Consider the following 14,834-nt stretch of genomic DNA (forward strand, 5'->3'; position numbering starts at 1 on the left):
TTAAAAAAAAAAAAAGGTAGGGCTGGAGAGATGGCTTAGCGGTTAAGAGCACTGACTGCTCTGCCAGAGGTCCTGAGTTCAATCCCAGCAACCTCATGGTGGCTCACAACCATCTGTAATGGGATCTGATGCCCTCTTCTGGGGTGTCTAAAGAGAACAATGGTGTACTCATGCACATAAAATAAATAAATCTTTAAAAAAATATAGGTAATGAGGCTGGATGTTGTGGCTCCTGTAGATTCCCAGCACTTAGGCAGAGTTGGGAAGGTTAGGATTTCAAGGCTATCCTTGACTATATAGTGAAAAGGGAGCATGCAGGGGAGATGAGAAAAAGAAGAAAATACAAGCCAGCAATGGAGATGTTGCTAGACATGTAAATGAGATACCTTCTGCTTCACTTGGGAGAAGCAATCAGAATAGATCCCCCAAATCAACAGGCAGCAGGATCCTGCCATGTGTGCTGCATAGACAGCAGATATCCAAGTACACAGAAGCCAAATATCCCAAACCCTAAATTGCATTTAGACAATTACTTCTCACTTCTTCTCCATCCTATAAAATACGATTACATGCTCTTTACAGAAATGCTCAAATAGTGGTCCTGCCTATTTAGAAATGGTCCAAGAGATAGCTGGGCAGTGGTGGCACACGTCTTTAATCCCAGCACTTGGGAGGCAGAGGCAAGCGGATTTCTGAGTTTGAGGCCAGTCTGGTCTACAGAGTGAGTTCCAGGACAGCTAGAGCTATACAGAGAAACCCTGTCTCAAAAAACAAAACAAAACAAAAAACAAACAAACAAAAAAAAAACAAAAAGAAAAAGAAAAAGAAAAAAGAAATGGTTCAAGAGCAGCAGAACCTGGGACTTAGTAATGTACTTGTAACATCCCTTAACTCTAGCGCACATAGTAAATTGATCAGGGAACACCATCACTTAACATGTGTCTTTTCTTTTTGTTTTTGTTTTTTGTTGTTTGTTTTTGTTTTGAGATAGGGTTTCTCTGGGTAGCCCTGGCTGTCATGGAACTCACTCTGTAGACCAGGCTGGCCTCAAACTCAGATATCTGCCTGCTTCTGCCTCCCAAGTGCTGGGATTAACGGCATGCGCCACCACTGCCCAGCACATTTTTTTTTTTTAAGATTTATTTTTTATTTATATGAGTACACTGCAGCTTTCTTCAGACACACACTAAAAGAGTGCATTGGATCCCATTACAGATGGTTGTGACCCACTATGTGGTTGCTGGGAATTGAACTCAGGACCTCTGGCAGAATAGTCAGTGCTCTTAACTACTGACTGATCTCTCCAGCCCCACATGTATCTTGAATCCGTCATATGTAGACATGTTTGCACACTTGTGAGCATCAGAAACTTCATAAATAAAATCTAAATGTCTGATGTAGACCTAAGAATTGCCCAGGTAGATTTAGTCTAAGTTGTCAGGGGAGGGGACAATAGGCTGTAGATACACTTCATTATATCTTATGTACAGTCATACACACACACACACACACACACACACACACACACACACACATGCACACGCAGGGGCTATGTGACCCTGGCTAGCTTAGAACTCACAGAGATCTGCCTGCTTTGCCTCCTGAATGCTAAAGTTACAGCTACCAGCCATCACCATCATGGTTGACTCCTATTTTGAGGAATGATCTATTTAAGTTCTTTTATGTTTATTGTATTTTTTTCTCTTTTAGACAGGGTCTCATGTAACCCTGTAGTGGAGGATGACCTTGAACTTTAAATCCTTCTACTTCCACCTCCCAAGTACTAGGACCACAGTGTGAGTCATCATTTCTGGTCATTTGAGTTTTATAAGAAACAACATAGGGCCAGGTATGGTGGCACATGCCTTTAATCCTAGCACTCTGGAGGCAGAGGTAGGTGGTTCGTTGAGGTTGAGGCCAGCCTAGTCTACAGAATAAATTCTAGGACAGCCAAGGCTCTGTAGAGAGACCCTGTCTCAAAGAAAAGAAAGGAAGAAGAAACAACATTCATGGCCTTACTTGCTAACTTCACAATATATATAGCTCAGCAATCCCATTCTTTTAGCTTCTTGCCCAAGAGACAGTCTATATAATCTCACCAGGAATATGCACAAGAATGCTTCTTTTGAATATGCCCAGGAACAGCCTGAAAACAACCCATGTAACCCTGACTAAGACGAGGGAATAAACTCTGTGAAGTTAGAGTGGAATATTATACAACACACACTACAGGTTCTTGCAGCAGTAGGAGTGAATCCAGCAAAGCTGTGCTTTACAGTAATGACCTTTCTATAAGTTAAAGACAACTGAGATGAACACAAATGGTAGAAAGGAAACAGGAGGATGGCATAGAAGTCGATACAGGTTACCAAGATGGAGTGCCAGGAGCTGGCATGGGAAGAGGCCACCCAGGTTACCAGCCGGTGACATAGGCAGAGTTAAAGGTTGCAGAAAAAAAAATTACTAAGCAGCCAGCCTTAGTTTAGGAAGATTACCGGGATTCTCTGCTGGACACAATGTAATCCCAGAAGTTCTTAAGAGTGGAAGTGGGGGGAGTCTGGGAGGGTGAGGACATCTTAACCAAGGTGGCTGGCCCTGCAGATAGAGGGAGACAGCCAGGAGCCAGGGCCTAGGATCTCCAGGAGCTGGCTTTCCCCTGGAACTTCCCGAAAGGACTACCACCCGGCTACAGACCCAGTTTAAGCCTTTTGACTATGTAAGATTGTTGCTTTTAGCCAGTGTTCTCTGTATTTGTTAGCAGCCACATGAAACTAGCATACTACTGAAACAGTTAAAGGCCACATTGCTGAGGTGGAAAAGTGGGTTACAAAGTAACACTTTGATGTTGCTCTGGTTTCAATGTATCATTGAACATTCCCATATTAGTCACCAATCCAAGTGTGGTAGGCCCAGCCTTTCCCATGTTTATGTGGGAATCTATCCTAAGCATGGACTAGTGGTGCTATGAAAGGAACTTATGCCAGTGGATTCATGTGTCCTATTCTATCTTTCACCAAATGAGGGCCATCAAGAAGCCACTGGGATGATGGCATACACTTTGATCCTAGTGCTTAAGAGCTGGAGGCAGGAAGTAATGAGTTCAAGGGCATTCTCAACTATAGAACAAGTTTGAAGATACCCTTGACTACACGAGGGTTTAAAGGTTTCATTTTTATTTTAACTTATGTGTACAGATGTAAGTCTCTGTGTCAGTTTGTACAAGTGAGTACCTTGCTCTTGGGGGTAAGAGGTGGCATCAGATCCTCTGGGGTTGCAATTACAAGCAGTTATAAGCTGCCTGATGTAGATGCTGGGAACCAAACACTTGAGGCCTCTGCAAGAGCAGTACTTTACTCTTAAGGAAAGCTAGGTGAGGTGACACATGCCTTTCATCCTAGCACTGAGAAGAGACAGGTGGATATCTGTAAGTTCAAAGCCAGCCTGGTTGACAAAGCAAATTCTAGACCAGCCAGGGCTATATAGCAAAAACCTGTCTCAAAAATAAAATAAACTGAAGATTGGGGGTGGGGGAGGGAAGTGCTAGCAAAAACTGACCCGATACAGGCACCTTGATTTGAACATGGACACCTGAGCCTCCAGAGCTATAGGAAAATATGTTTCTGTTATTTTTAAACTACCCAGTCTCCAGTTGTGTCATAGTAGCACAAAACAAAGGCATAACTCTGCTCCTGTGCATTTACAAGCGTATGCACAGACTTCAAGAATAGTACCCTACACTAGTTAAAGTTGGACTCTTAGTAATAACAATTATGCCTCTATTACGAGCTAGGGATATAGCTCAGTTGGAAGAGTACTTGCCTAACATAAGCCCTGGGATCCATTTCCTTAGTCCTGTACAAACTGGGGCATAATGGAACACTCCTACAATACCAGCATTCTTGGGAGGTGGAGTCAGGAAAATCTTATTCTTTAGCTATGTGGTGCGTTCAATGCCAGCCTGGTCCTCATGAGACTCTATGTAAAAAACAAAAAACAAGACAAAAACACTATTCCTCTTTTTTGTTTGCTATACAAAAGACAGAAGTAGGGAAATATTGGTATAGACTCGGTAGTGATGACATGACTATTAGCTGCATTTGAATGCAATGAGCCACCAGGCAGAAGTGCAATTACTGTCCTGCCAATTGCAACAGAGGGCCATGATAACATTTAACTACTAGTGTCAACTATGGCCCTGTGCCTCAGTCCTCAAGACCACCGAGTATGCCCTAATGTACTGTCACCTGTATAAGTGGTTACAGGTCATTATGAAAAATGGCTGGAAAGTTAAGGTATATGTATATGCTAGATACCATGACAGCACATTTGCCAAATCTAGTGGAATTACATTTAAAATAAGGGGCTTAGGAGCATTTAATATAGGTTTTGTTTATTTCTTTTGTTTGGTTGGTTTTTCAAGATAGGATTTCTCTGTGTATCCCTGGCTATGCTGGCACTCAGAACGTAGACCTTGTTGGCCTTGAACTCCTCTGATTTCTGCCTCTGCCTCCTGAGTGCTAAAGCTGAGCACCACTATCAGAGGCATAATATAGTTATTTTTTATTTATTTTATTTTATTTATTTATTTATTTATTTTGGTTTTTCGAGACAGGGTTTCTCTGTATAGCCCTGGCTGTCCTGGAACTCACTCTGTAGACCAAGCTGGCCTCGAACTCAGAAATCCACCTGCCTCTGCCTCCCAAGTGCTGGGATTAAAGGTGTGTGCCACCACTGCCCGGCTGTATAGTTATTTTTTAAAGCCTGGCAAGATAGCACTACAGATAAAGATTATTGCCTCTAAAACAGTGGTTCTCAACCTTCCTAATGCTGTGACCCTTTAATACAGTCCCTCGTATTGTGGTGGCCCCCAACCATAAAATTATTTTTGCTGCTATTTCATAGCTCTAATTTAGCTACTGTTATGAATCATAATGCAATTATCTGTGTTTTCCAATAGTCTTAGATGACTCCTGTGAAAGGGTTGTTTGACCTCCAAAGGGTTCAAAACCCACAGGTTGGGAAGCACTTTCCTAAAACCTGGTGGGTGACCTGAGTTCAGCCCCTGGAATCCAATGTGGAGGGGGAAGTGGGGAACTGACTCTTCAGAGCTGTGTTCGACCTTCACATGCACATGTGGCAGCACAAGTGCACATATGGAGATTGCACATACAACAATAATTTTTAAATGGTGACTAAAAAGTAAAACCAAAAGACTTAGGTTTCAAGTGTGTATGCTCCTGTGATGACAACTACTATTCAGAGACTGAGATTCTATCTAAGCATACATTCAGGGTGTCAACAGAAATAAAGAGACTACAGAACACAAGAGTCAATGAAAGCTCAAGTGTCTGGTGGGCAGAAGTGGGAATTTATGGAACTGAAAACAATCTGCAGACCATTAAAGTTGAAGGGCTATTCCTTTTGTCATTTGTTCTTCTACAGGATGACGTTTGTGGAGCTAATTTGTTATTTTATTAGTGTAATTACAATTCCATCATTGATCTGTTTTATGCATAATCTAGTATGATTAGAAACTGCATGGACTAGGATGGTGGAAATAGGTAATAAATGAACAGATTAATAAATGACACTGGGTGTCTCAATTACAGCTCTACAAATGCATTCTGAGGAGAATAATTTCAGCTAGAGACTGTCACTCGGGTATGTAAATGAAGAGATATTTTTCACATATGTTTCATATATACATTTTATGTATGAAGTATATATATCTTTATCTCCTGCATGGTGTGCACCATCTAAAACACTTGGGAACAAACAGAAGAAAAAAGTCCCATCATATAAAAAACAGGGGCTCTAACTTAAGGGTGATGGGAAGGCTTGGATGGAAGCAGATTTCAGGACTACTGTACAACAGTCCCAGGCATCACAGCATATAGCTCCAAGACAGATTCATTCGAGATTAGATTCATGGAGAGTATAGTATGACCACATTGAGAAAAGTGTGGATGAGAGTTTATAGCTTGGTCAGGCAGAAAAGTGAAGAAAACAATTATAAAGCTTTGGGGAAGAAAAAATAGTTCTATTCATGGTTCAGTTGTTAAAATGGTTTATATGGTTTACAAGAACGGAATCAAAGCTGGAGAGAGGCCGCAGGGGTCAAGAGCACTTGTACAGGACCAGGGTTTGGTTCCCAATACTGACATGGTGATTAAGAACCATTACCAACTCCAGTTCCAGGGGATTAAATGCTTTCTTCTGAACTTCTGGTGGGCATACATACATGCAGATCAAACACTCATACACAGAAGACAAATAAATCTTGAATAGCTGGGCGGTGGTGGCGCATGCCTTTAATCCCAGCACTTGGGAGGCAGAGGCAGGCGGATTTCTGAGTTCAAGGCCAGCCTGGTCTACAGAGTTAGTTCCAGGACAGCCAGGGCTGTACAGAGAAACCCTGTCTCGAAAAACAAACAAACAAACAAACAAAAAAACTTGAAGAACAAAACCACAACTATAAGCAACAAACACTTGTTCAAAGATGGATCCAACTGGGTTAGGAAATGGGATGGTGCACATGTATGAATGCTGCGTGTTGGAGAGAAATGTTAGGGGAGAAGGCATAGGAGCAGAGGAGCAGACACACACACAGAAAGAATACAAAATCTGTTTGATTAAAATATGATGAATGCAACATTTTAACAACAAAATCTCCTTGGATATAGTTCTGAGATGCAGACGAGGCAGCAGGACAGCGGAGACCCAAGCAGTATATGTAGAGAGCATCTCCCAGTGGCTTATCAAATGAAGTGGTGAAGAGTAAATCCAACCTCAGGATCAGTGAATTCTGTTATGTGGGCACACAATCCCCAAGTCCCTCACTCGAATGTTCATTAGAGCAGTTTTTCCAGGAAATTCATGGTCCTCAAAGATAAGCAATCGAACCACAGAGATAACACAGGTTAGCATCTGTTAAGAAATGAGCACAGGGGCTGGAGAGATGGCTCAGCGGTTAAGAGCACTGACTGCTCTTCCGAAGGTCATGAGTTCAAATCCCAGCAACCACATGGTGACTCACAACCATCATGTAATGAGATCTGATGCCCTCTTCTGGTGTGTCTAAAGACAGCTACAGTGCACTTATATATAATAAATAAATAAATCTTTAAAACATGAAAAGGAATAAAACCAAGATGTAAAAAGAAAAATCAGGGCTGGAGAGATGGCTTGGCAGTTAACAGTGCCTGCTATTCAACCAGTGGTCCAGAGTTTGCTTCCCAGCATTCATACTAGGCTCATAACAATATGTAAGTCCAGCTCAAGAGGATCTGATCAAGAGGATCTGATGCCATCTGGTAGTCTCTATGGATACCTACACACATGGTACCACCAACACACACTCTTATAAATCAAATCAAATCAATCTTTTTAAAACATCACTTGAAAATTGGTACGTGTACATGAAAGACAGCATTTTATTCTGGACAGAAAGGTAGACAGTAATATTAGTACAGTCGTGTCATATACTGGTGATAAATCTAGTTGTAGGCACGGGTGTACCTTATAATAAGTTAAATATAGAATACACAGAAATAACATTAACATTGTAGATAACGTCCAAAGAAATTGGGAATTTAGGTCACTTTAACTTTACCTCATTACATAACAATTACAAAGCATTTAAATTATCAGAAAAACATATACAAAAACGAAGCAACTAGACAATTTCAAGCTTTTGAAAGATGTAGAGGAGAAAGAATGACAGACTAGTGCCTCTGCTCAAACATACCTCTTGTTCAAACCTGTATATGGGTTTATGTCACCCATTAAAGCAAAGAGACTGGTAGATCGGATCACAAAGAGAAATCCAACTCTGGGCTGCTTGCTCTTACTGAGAATAAAGTAATTCATGATCATTAAAGTGAGAAGATGGGCAGCAGTACAACTGGGAAAATGCAAATTGAGAGAGAGCAGGTGCCATAATCAAACAAGGTTGGATTCAGGTCAAAGTCATTAAGCAAGTCAAAGAGACACCCTTGGAATGATAAAGGCCCTGTTTCCTGATGAACACAATGGTCATGAACATGCAACAAAGGAAAGGCACCAATATTCGAAAAGCAAGAACGATGAGAGATAATGGCAGGTCATGAAAGATGAAATGAAAATGTAAGTAAAGCTGCAGTCATCTAAATATTGTTGGCAATACGCAATAGCTTCATATTCCAAGGAACAGACCTCCCCTTCAAGGACCCATGGGCTGTTCAGGAAAGCTACTGCACATTAAGTCACAAAGAAAATAACATCCCTTCCCATGGACCGCTTGCTCCCTCTTCTAAACATTTCACAGTTAACCCAATTAACTCAATTGATTCAAACACTATTTTTAAATGATTAATACATTTAATTTGTGTGTATATGGACACAGGTGCTCCATGGCAAGTGAGTGAAGTTCAGAGAACAAGTTGGGGAGCTCGTCTTGTTCTTCTAATCATGGTGGCCTTAGGGATAAAAGCCAGGTCTTCAGGCTTGACTGCAATCACTTTTACCAGGCAAGCCAACTCACTTGCCCCAACCCTATCGCTTTAAATGTATTATTATCCCCATTTTACAACCTGAGAGAAACTGAGACACAAAGCAAGTGCTTAAGTAACTTTGTGTATAGGTCACAGAGTGTATGATAGGAAGCAACAGAGGAAGAGTTAGACCCCGGCAGTGTATTCTCACTCTGTAGTTTTCACCTCAAGTCCCAAGACCTCCTTCAGTAAAGTCAAAACAATGCGTGTGTGTGTGTGTGTGTGTGTGTGTGTGTGTGTGTGTGTTTTGGGGGGGGCATTACTTGTTTCTGGGTTTCTGAGACAGTTTCTCTGTGTACCCATGGCTGTCCTGGAACTCACTCTGTAGACCAGGCTGGCTTCAAACTCACACAAGTCCACCTGCCTCTGCCTCCCAAGTACTGGAATTAAAGGTGTGTGCCACTACCCAGCTCAGTGTATTTTTAATCACGATGATATAAAGCAGAAGTCAATACCCAAACTAAGCTAGGTATTTACTGTGCCTTTGACACACTTTCCTCTGTGTTATGCTAGGGATCTAGCCCTGGAGTTCTGGCAAACTTCAAAACATCCTGCCACAAAACAGCCAACCCAGCTCTAAAATGTTTTAAATACATACATAAATAAAATAAAATCAGAGACAGAAAAAATAACAAATACCAAGCTAAAAACTTTCCTTTAATTTCTAAGTAAAAGAGGAAACTAGATTTGTATTAAAGTTCAGGACAAAGTCTTGAGTCCTTACACTAAAAAACAGGAAAAAAAATGAAAATGAGTGACATTGGGTTCTTGAGAAATTATGAAAAGATTATTGAGATAAGCATAAGGCTGCCACAAGAAATACTAATCAACTCTGAAATTAATTAAGTTATAAATAGAAGCCATATGGTGGGTGGTGCTTGCCTAGAATCCCAGCACTCAGAAGTTTGAGGTTTGAAACCAGTATGGACTATACAGAAAAATGTTCTCATAGAAAAAAATAGAAAAATGATACTAACAAATATGTGAAGCAGCTGGCTTTGAAAATGAATTTCAAAATAAATAAATAGTAGTTAAACCAGTAAAAGAAAAAAATCCTGTATATCTCACCAATCAAGTTGGATAAAAACAAAAATGTACAGACTTCTTCAGGCTGTTTAGATGGCTCTGTGGGGAAAGGTACTTGCCACCAAGCCTGAGGACTTCAATTCCATCCCCAGGACCACACTGTAAGAATCCATTCCTGCCAATCGTCCTCTGATTTCTATTCCCTAGCCCCCAACCCTAAATAAAATGTAATAAAATACAACTTTGATAAACTTACAGAACTGGGAACACTGGTTAAAACATATGTACTTGTGACAATATGTGGATGTTAGTGATATTATTCAAGATACTATAAATTGTGCTCAGAGAGGTTTTTTTTATTAGAAAAAGGAATAGAAACACATGCCTTGATACAGGGTTTTTCTGTATACCCTGGCTGTTCTGGAACTCACTTTGTAGACCAAGCTGGCCTTGAATTCACAGAGATCTGCCTGCCTCTGCCTCCTGAGCACTAGGATTAAAGGTGTGTGCCATCATACCCAGTGGTACACGGTGGGGAGGCATAGGCAGACAGATCTCTGTACTTTCGAAGCTCAGCCTGGTCTACATAGCTAGTTCCAGGTCATCCAAGGCTACATAGTAAGAGCCTATCTTAAAGAGCAAAGCAAAATAAAATAAAAACTTTATTTAGCACTGATGGATACAATAAATATGGTAATATGCTTTTAGACAAGCGAAACAAAAACTTGTGGTAATGTCACAATCTAAACTCTTGCTACAGAGCATTTAGAAAAAAGTATAGAAAAAGTATAGAACACTTTTATGCTGGATATGTGTAGCAAACCAGTCTTATATATAATTATTACTGTGTAGGAAAATATATTCAAAACTAGAAATTAGCATTTAAACAATTCTAGGCCAATAAGATCACTGATTAGGTACGGCACTTGCTATGTAAGCCTGGGCACCTGGAGGGAGAGAACAGACTCCATAAAGTTGCCCTTTGACCTCCATCATTGTTTTTACTCTATGCTACATTATATTAGTAACATAGATTACATTTCATGGGTGGGTGGGTGTGTATACATTGGGTTACAGGGAAGAAACTACTTTTTTCTTATTTTTTTTTTTCCAGACAGTGTCTCACTACATAGCTCTGGCTGTCCTGGAACTCACCCTGTAGACCAGGGTGGACTCGATTTCACAGAGATCCACCTGCCTATGCCTCTCAAGTGCTGATTTGAGTAGTTTACACCACCGATTAGAGTCTACTTCTCACTGTAGATTGATGTTCAAAGTATTTGGAAGGCACACAGCATTAGATACTGTTGTATGAGAGGTTACCTACAGAAGAGCTTGGCTCAAGGTAAGAGAGACTGCAATTTCTGGGATAAATTGCAGAGACTGAACACAGGTATAGCGCTCAGTCAATTGGAGAGAGGATAGAGGATGATGATACAACAAAGTGTTCCAGAAACATTAATTGCACCGTTGTAAGACGTCAGAAACAGAGCCTGTGGGCAGAAAGGTCACTTCAGTCCAAAATAGGAGACCCCAATCAGACTCAGGATCAGTGGAAGGAATGTTGGAGGTAAAATAAAGTGTCAAGGAAATATTGCATCATTTTAAAGAAGAAATTCATCATCTTCCTCTTTTTTTCTTTGTTGTTGCCAGTTTGATTTTTTTCAGATAGGGTCTCACTATGTAGCTCTGGCTGGCTTAGAAGTCACTAAATAGACCAGTCTGGCTTTGAACTCAGGGTAGAGATCCGACTGGCTCCGGAGTGCCACCACTTCCATTAAGAAGTGCTAGCTGACCTGGAGTTGTTTATGTGGACCATGTTGAAAAGTAACAGCCAGCCGGGCGGTGGTGGCGCACACCTTTAATCCCAGCACTTGGGAGGCAGAGGCGGGTGGATTTCTGGGTTCGAGGCCAGCCTGGTCAACAGAGTGAGTTCCAGGACAGCCAAGGCTACACAGAGAAATCCTGTCTCGAAAAACAAAACAACAACAACAACAAAAAAACAAAACAAAACGAAAAGTAACAGCCTGTATCTTCCCGAGACTAAAGGTGTGCATCTCCACACCTGGCCTGGAGCTAGCAGGACCTTTTGGGATGACATTCCAATACCATTTGGTACACCTTTAGTAAGGAATAGAAGAGCAAATATTAAAAACGTCTGTGACGTCTCTTTGACTCAACTCTTCACCATTAACAAGCTTTTACAAGCAATTAACAAGCTTGGGGTTCCTTGAGGATGCGGAAAGGGAGCCTTCCAATTCACTTTCTACTGAATAGACGAAATGGGCCAGTAATTCTCGTCCGTTAAAATCTGAATTCCAGTTCGTTTCCCACGGATGCTCCAGCGAAGCCTAAGCAACTCTCCTCCTTCCCACTCAAAAAAACGAGCCATGAATTTTTTTTTCCTCCCTGAGAGCATGTCCCCTAAAATAACACCAAACGCTGCCAAGGCGTTCAAGTCTTCAAGAGCTGTTCGTTTGCCAGTTCAATTTCCCAACTGAGGCGCGTCACTGAACGTCTCACCGCCATGCGCAAAGGGGCTAGGAAGAAGTGTGGGAGGCAGCGTGGTGCTTTCGGGAGGGGTCTGGGGAAGAGTCTAGTTTTCGCCTCAGGTGACGGAACAACGGACCAGTAGGACCAGCAGCCGGGCCGCGAGTCCCTCACCCCTTTCCTGGGTCCGCCTGGAATCCTCAGCTGACAACACTGCTCCCCGGCGCCGAGAGCCAGAGGCCAACGTCGGGCGGGACCCGGCGCCATGACTGCGTCGGTCCCAGGCACATCGCAACGCTCACCCTAAGGGATCCGCGAGCGTGCCTCGGTTTCCGGGCGAGAGGAGGAAATCACTCCGGGAACCCCAAACCCCTCCTTTGAAACCAAAGCGTAGATAGCGTCCCCGTTGCCACGGAGACAGGTCTTCTGTGACGTCACTTCCGCCGAGCTGTCTGGCCTCCAGACTGTTGAGAGGAAAACTGAGCAACAGCCACGACTGTGGACGCGAGCGTCTCTGGTGTGCGCATGCGCCCGCTCAGCGGCCTGCTTCTATTTATGTGGGGGATCCAACATGGCGGCCGCGGCGACCCTGGCGATGGCGGTGGAGCCCATCAGAACGTAGTAGCGGGGACGGGGACCCGGCCCGCACTCACGGTGGCGTCCGCGGGGTCAGCTGAGGGTGCCGGAGGGAAGAAAAGTGACGGAGAGCCGAAGGAAAGGCGGGCAGGCACGCCGAGCGGCGTCGAGGCGAGAGCCGGCTCGAGCGAGCGCCGAGGGCCAGAACAGTGGGGATGGCGGAGCCGCGCAGAGTCGCGTTCATTAGCCTGTCACCGGTGAGGCGACGCGAGGCCGACTTCGCGGGCGCCGAGCGCGAGCCCCCCCGACTGGAGCCGCAGCCGTACCGCGAGCCGGCCCGGGCGGAGCCGGCCCCCCGCGCTGACGCGCAGCCCCCGGCGCGCGACAAGCCGCTCCCCCAGCGCGAGGTCAGCCGCGCCGAGCCACCCATGGCGCTGCAGCGCGAGCCCCCGCGGCCCGAGCCGCCGCCGCCGCCGCTGCCCCTGCAGGCTCCCCCTCCGCGGGAGTCAGCGGCTTCCCGGGCGGAGCCGCCGCCGCGACCGCCGAAGGAGACGGTTCGCCTGGAGCTGGTGCTCAAGGACCCCACGGACGAAAGCTGCGTGGAGTTCAGCTACCCGGAGCTGCTGCTGTGCGGAGAACAACGGGTACAGAGGGTCCCTCCCTCCCGGCCGCCCCACAGCCCGGGCGCCTCCGGACCCGCCGCCTGCCCGGGCTGCTGTGCACTTCGCTCGCCCCGGGGGTGGGGTGGCGGGGGCCGGGCGGCTAGACAGGGCGGGAGCTGCGCGGCTCGGCCCACCTGGGTGGCCGAGGCTGCCCCCTCCACACCGCGCCGAGCCGGTTTTCCTGTGCACCTTTCGAAACCTCAGCTTTTTTCCTCCTTTTCCTTTCTGTTCCCCACACCAAATCCCAAGGCCCTGCGAGCCGTGCGGCTAGCTTCTTGTGGCACTTCCATCTGTCGTTCCGGTAGAAGGGAAGCGAAAAAAACCTTGGGGGACACGCCCCCCGGTCTGAAGCGGAGAGATTGTGTGACCCCTTCTCGGCTCATCCTCATCCTTCCTCAACCCAGCTGTACCGTGCGCCGGGGCTGCTGAGATGGGCTCGTGGCCGGGTGGTTTATTTTCCTTGATTGAAGGGGATTTAAGAGAAATTACACATTTTCAGAAACTAATGATTCCACGTTAGGAATGAAAAAGTGGATTCGTAATGTGGTTGCACTTGTGTTGGTAAATATTGTTAGCTTTGTGTGTGTGTGTTGAGTTTGTGCATATTGTCTTTGAATGGAAAGGTCTCTTGTCTTATTCGGTGGCTGTCCAGTCATATTATTTGAGTGGCTCTCATTAGTTCGAATTGGGAGCATTTTGTCCGTTGTGGTTTTCTGGAGAATGATGGAAAAAAAAAAAACATTCGCTTTGAATTAAAAAAAAAAAAACTTAGGAAAATACGTCGGTATGCTTTTGAGGGAACCGGCGAACAATGGGATTAGGACAGCGGTTTGTCGGTGATTGTAATTTTTATTGTTGTGGGTTGGTGATCTTTAGGAGGGGGAGAGGGAGAGAGAGGCAGATAGAGGCAGGCAGACAGACATTGCCCTCTTGTTCAGCGACTATGCTCTTTATTAGGCTGGGCTTTCTAATGGACTCCAGAATGCATTAGTTCCTGTCAACTATCTTTGTTTTGCAGTGGATTACTCTTTAGTCAAAAGTCTTACATTGAATAATATCATTAGTCTGTTTTCATTTTGCGCCACATAATCCTTTGATGGCTAGTTACAAGTATTGTGTGGCCATCATTACTAAATGTTTTCAGAGAAATGGAATTGTTAGGGGTAGAGACCATTTTGGTCACTTCCACATAATATTTTGTCCTGTAGACTCAATTCATTCATAACCCTTTTTGTTTTTATAGTATAAATGTCATCTTTTTTGTCTATTAAATTGGAGCATTTTCCAAAAAAAAATTATCCTTGGTTTGCTAATATAAGTGTACATTTTTTTACAATTTGTGTAAGTTACAGATGCAAAACATTTTGTAGATGGCCATGCTAGTCTGTGACCTCAGCACTCTGGAGGCTGGGGTGGAAGGATGGAGATTTCAGGGCCACATAGTGAGAACCTGTCCCAAAAAACAAAAATTGGGTGACAAAATGGCTCAGCAGGTAAAGGCACTTGCTGCCAAGCCTAACGACCTGAGTTCTATCCCTAGGATCCACAT

At 44.1% G+C, this 14,834-nt stretch overlaps 1 protein-coding gene across 6 annotated transcripts in view; it reads left to right on the forward strand.

Moving 5' to 3' along the window:
* Positions 1-12,518: 12,518 nt before the first annotated feature.
* Ubn2 (ubinuclein 2) overlaps positions 12,519-14,834 on the forward strand; it is a 90,289-nt gene continuing 87,973 nt past the window's right edge. For 3 of the 6 annotated variants that reach the window (XM_031381582.1, XM_031381580.1, XM_031381578.1), the window contains exon 1: positions 12,520-13,267. In XM_031381582.1, the coding sequence (XP_031237442.1) occupies positions 12,839-13,267 (429 nt within the window). In that variant the 5' untranslated portion in view covers positions 12,520-12,838. Of the gene's footprint in view, positions 13,268-14,834 lie in introns of all 6 variants that reach the window. The other 3 variants (XM_031381576.1, XM_031381577.1, XM_031381581.1) reach the window with 2 other exon arrangements.

This window comes from Mastomys coucha, unplaced genomic scaffold (assembly GCF_008632895.1).
Source record: "Mastomys coucha isolate ucsf_1 unplaced genomic scaffold, UCSF_Mcou_1 pScaffold20, whole genome shotgun sequence".
In the NCBI taxonomy this organism is placed as follows: Eukaryota; Metazoa; Chordata; class Mammalia; order Rodentia; family Muridae; genus Mastomys; species Mastomys coucha.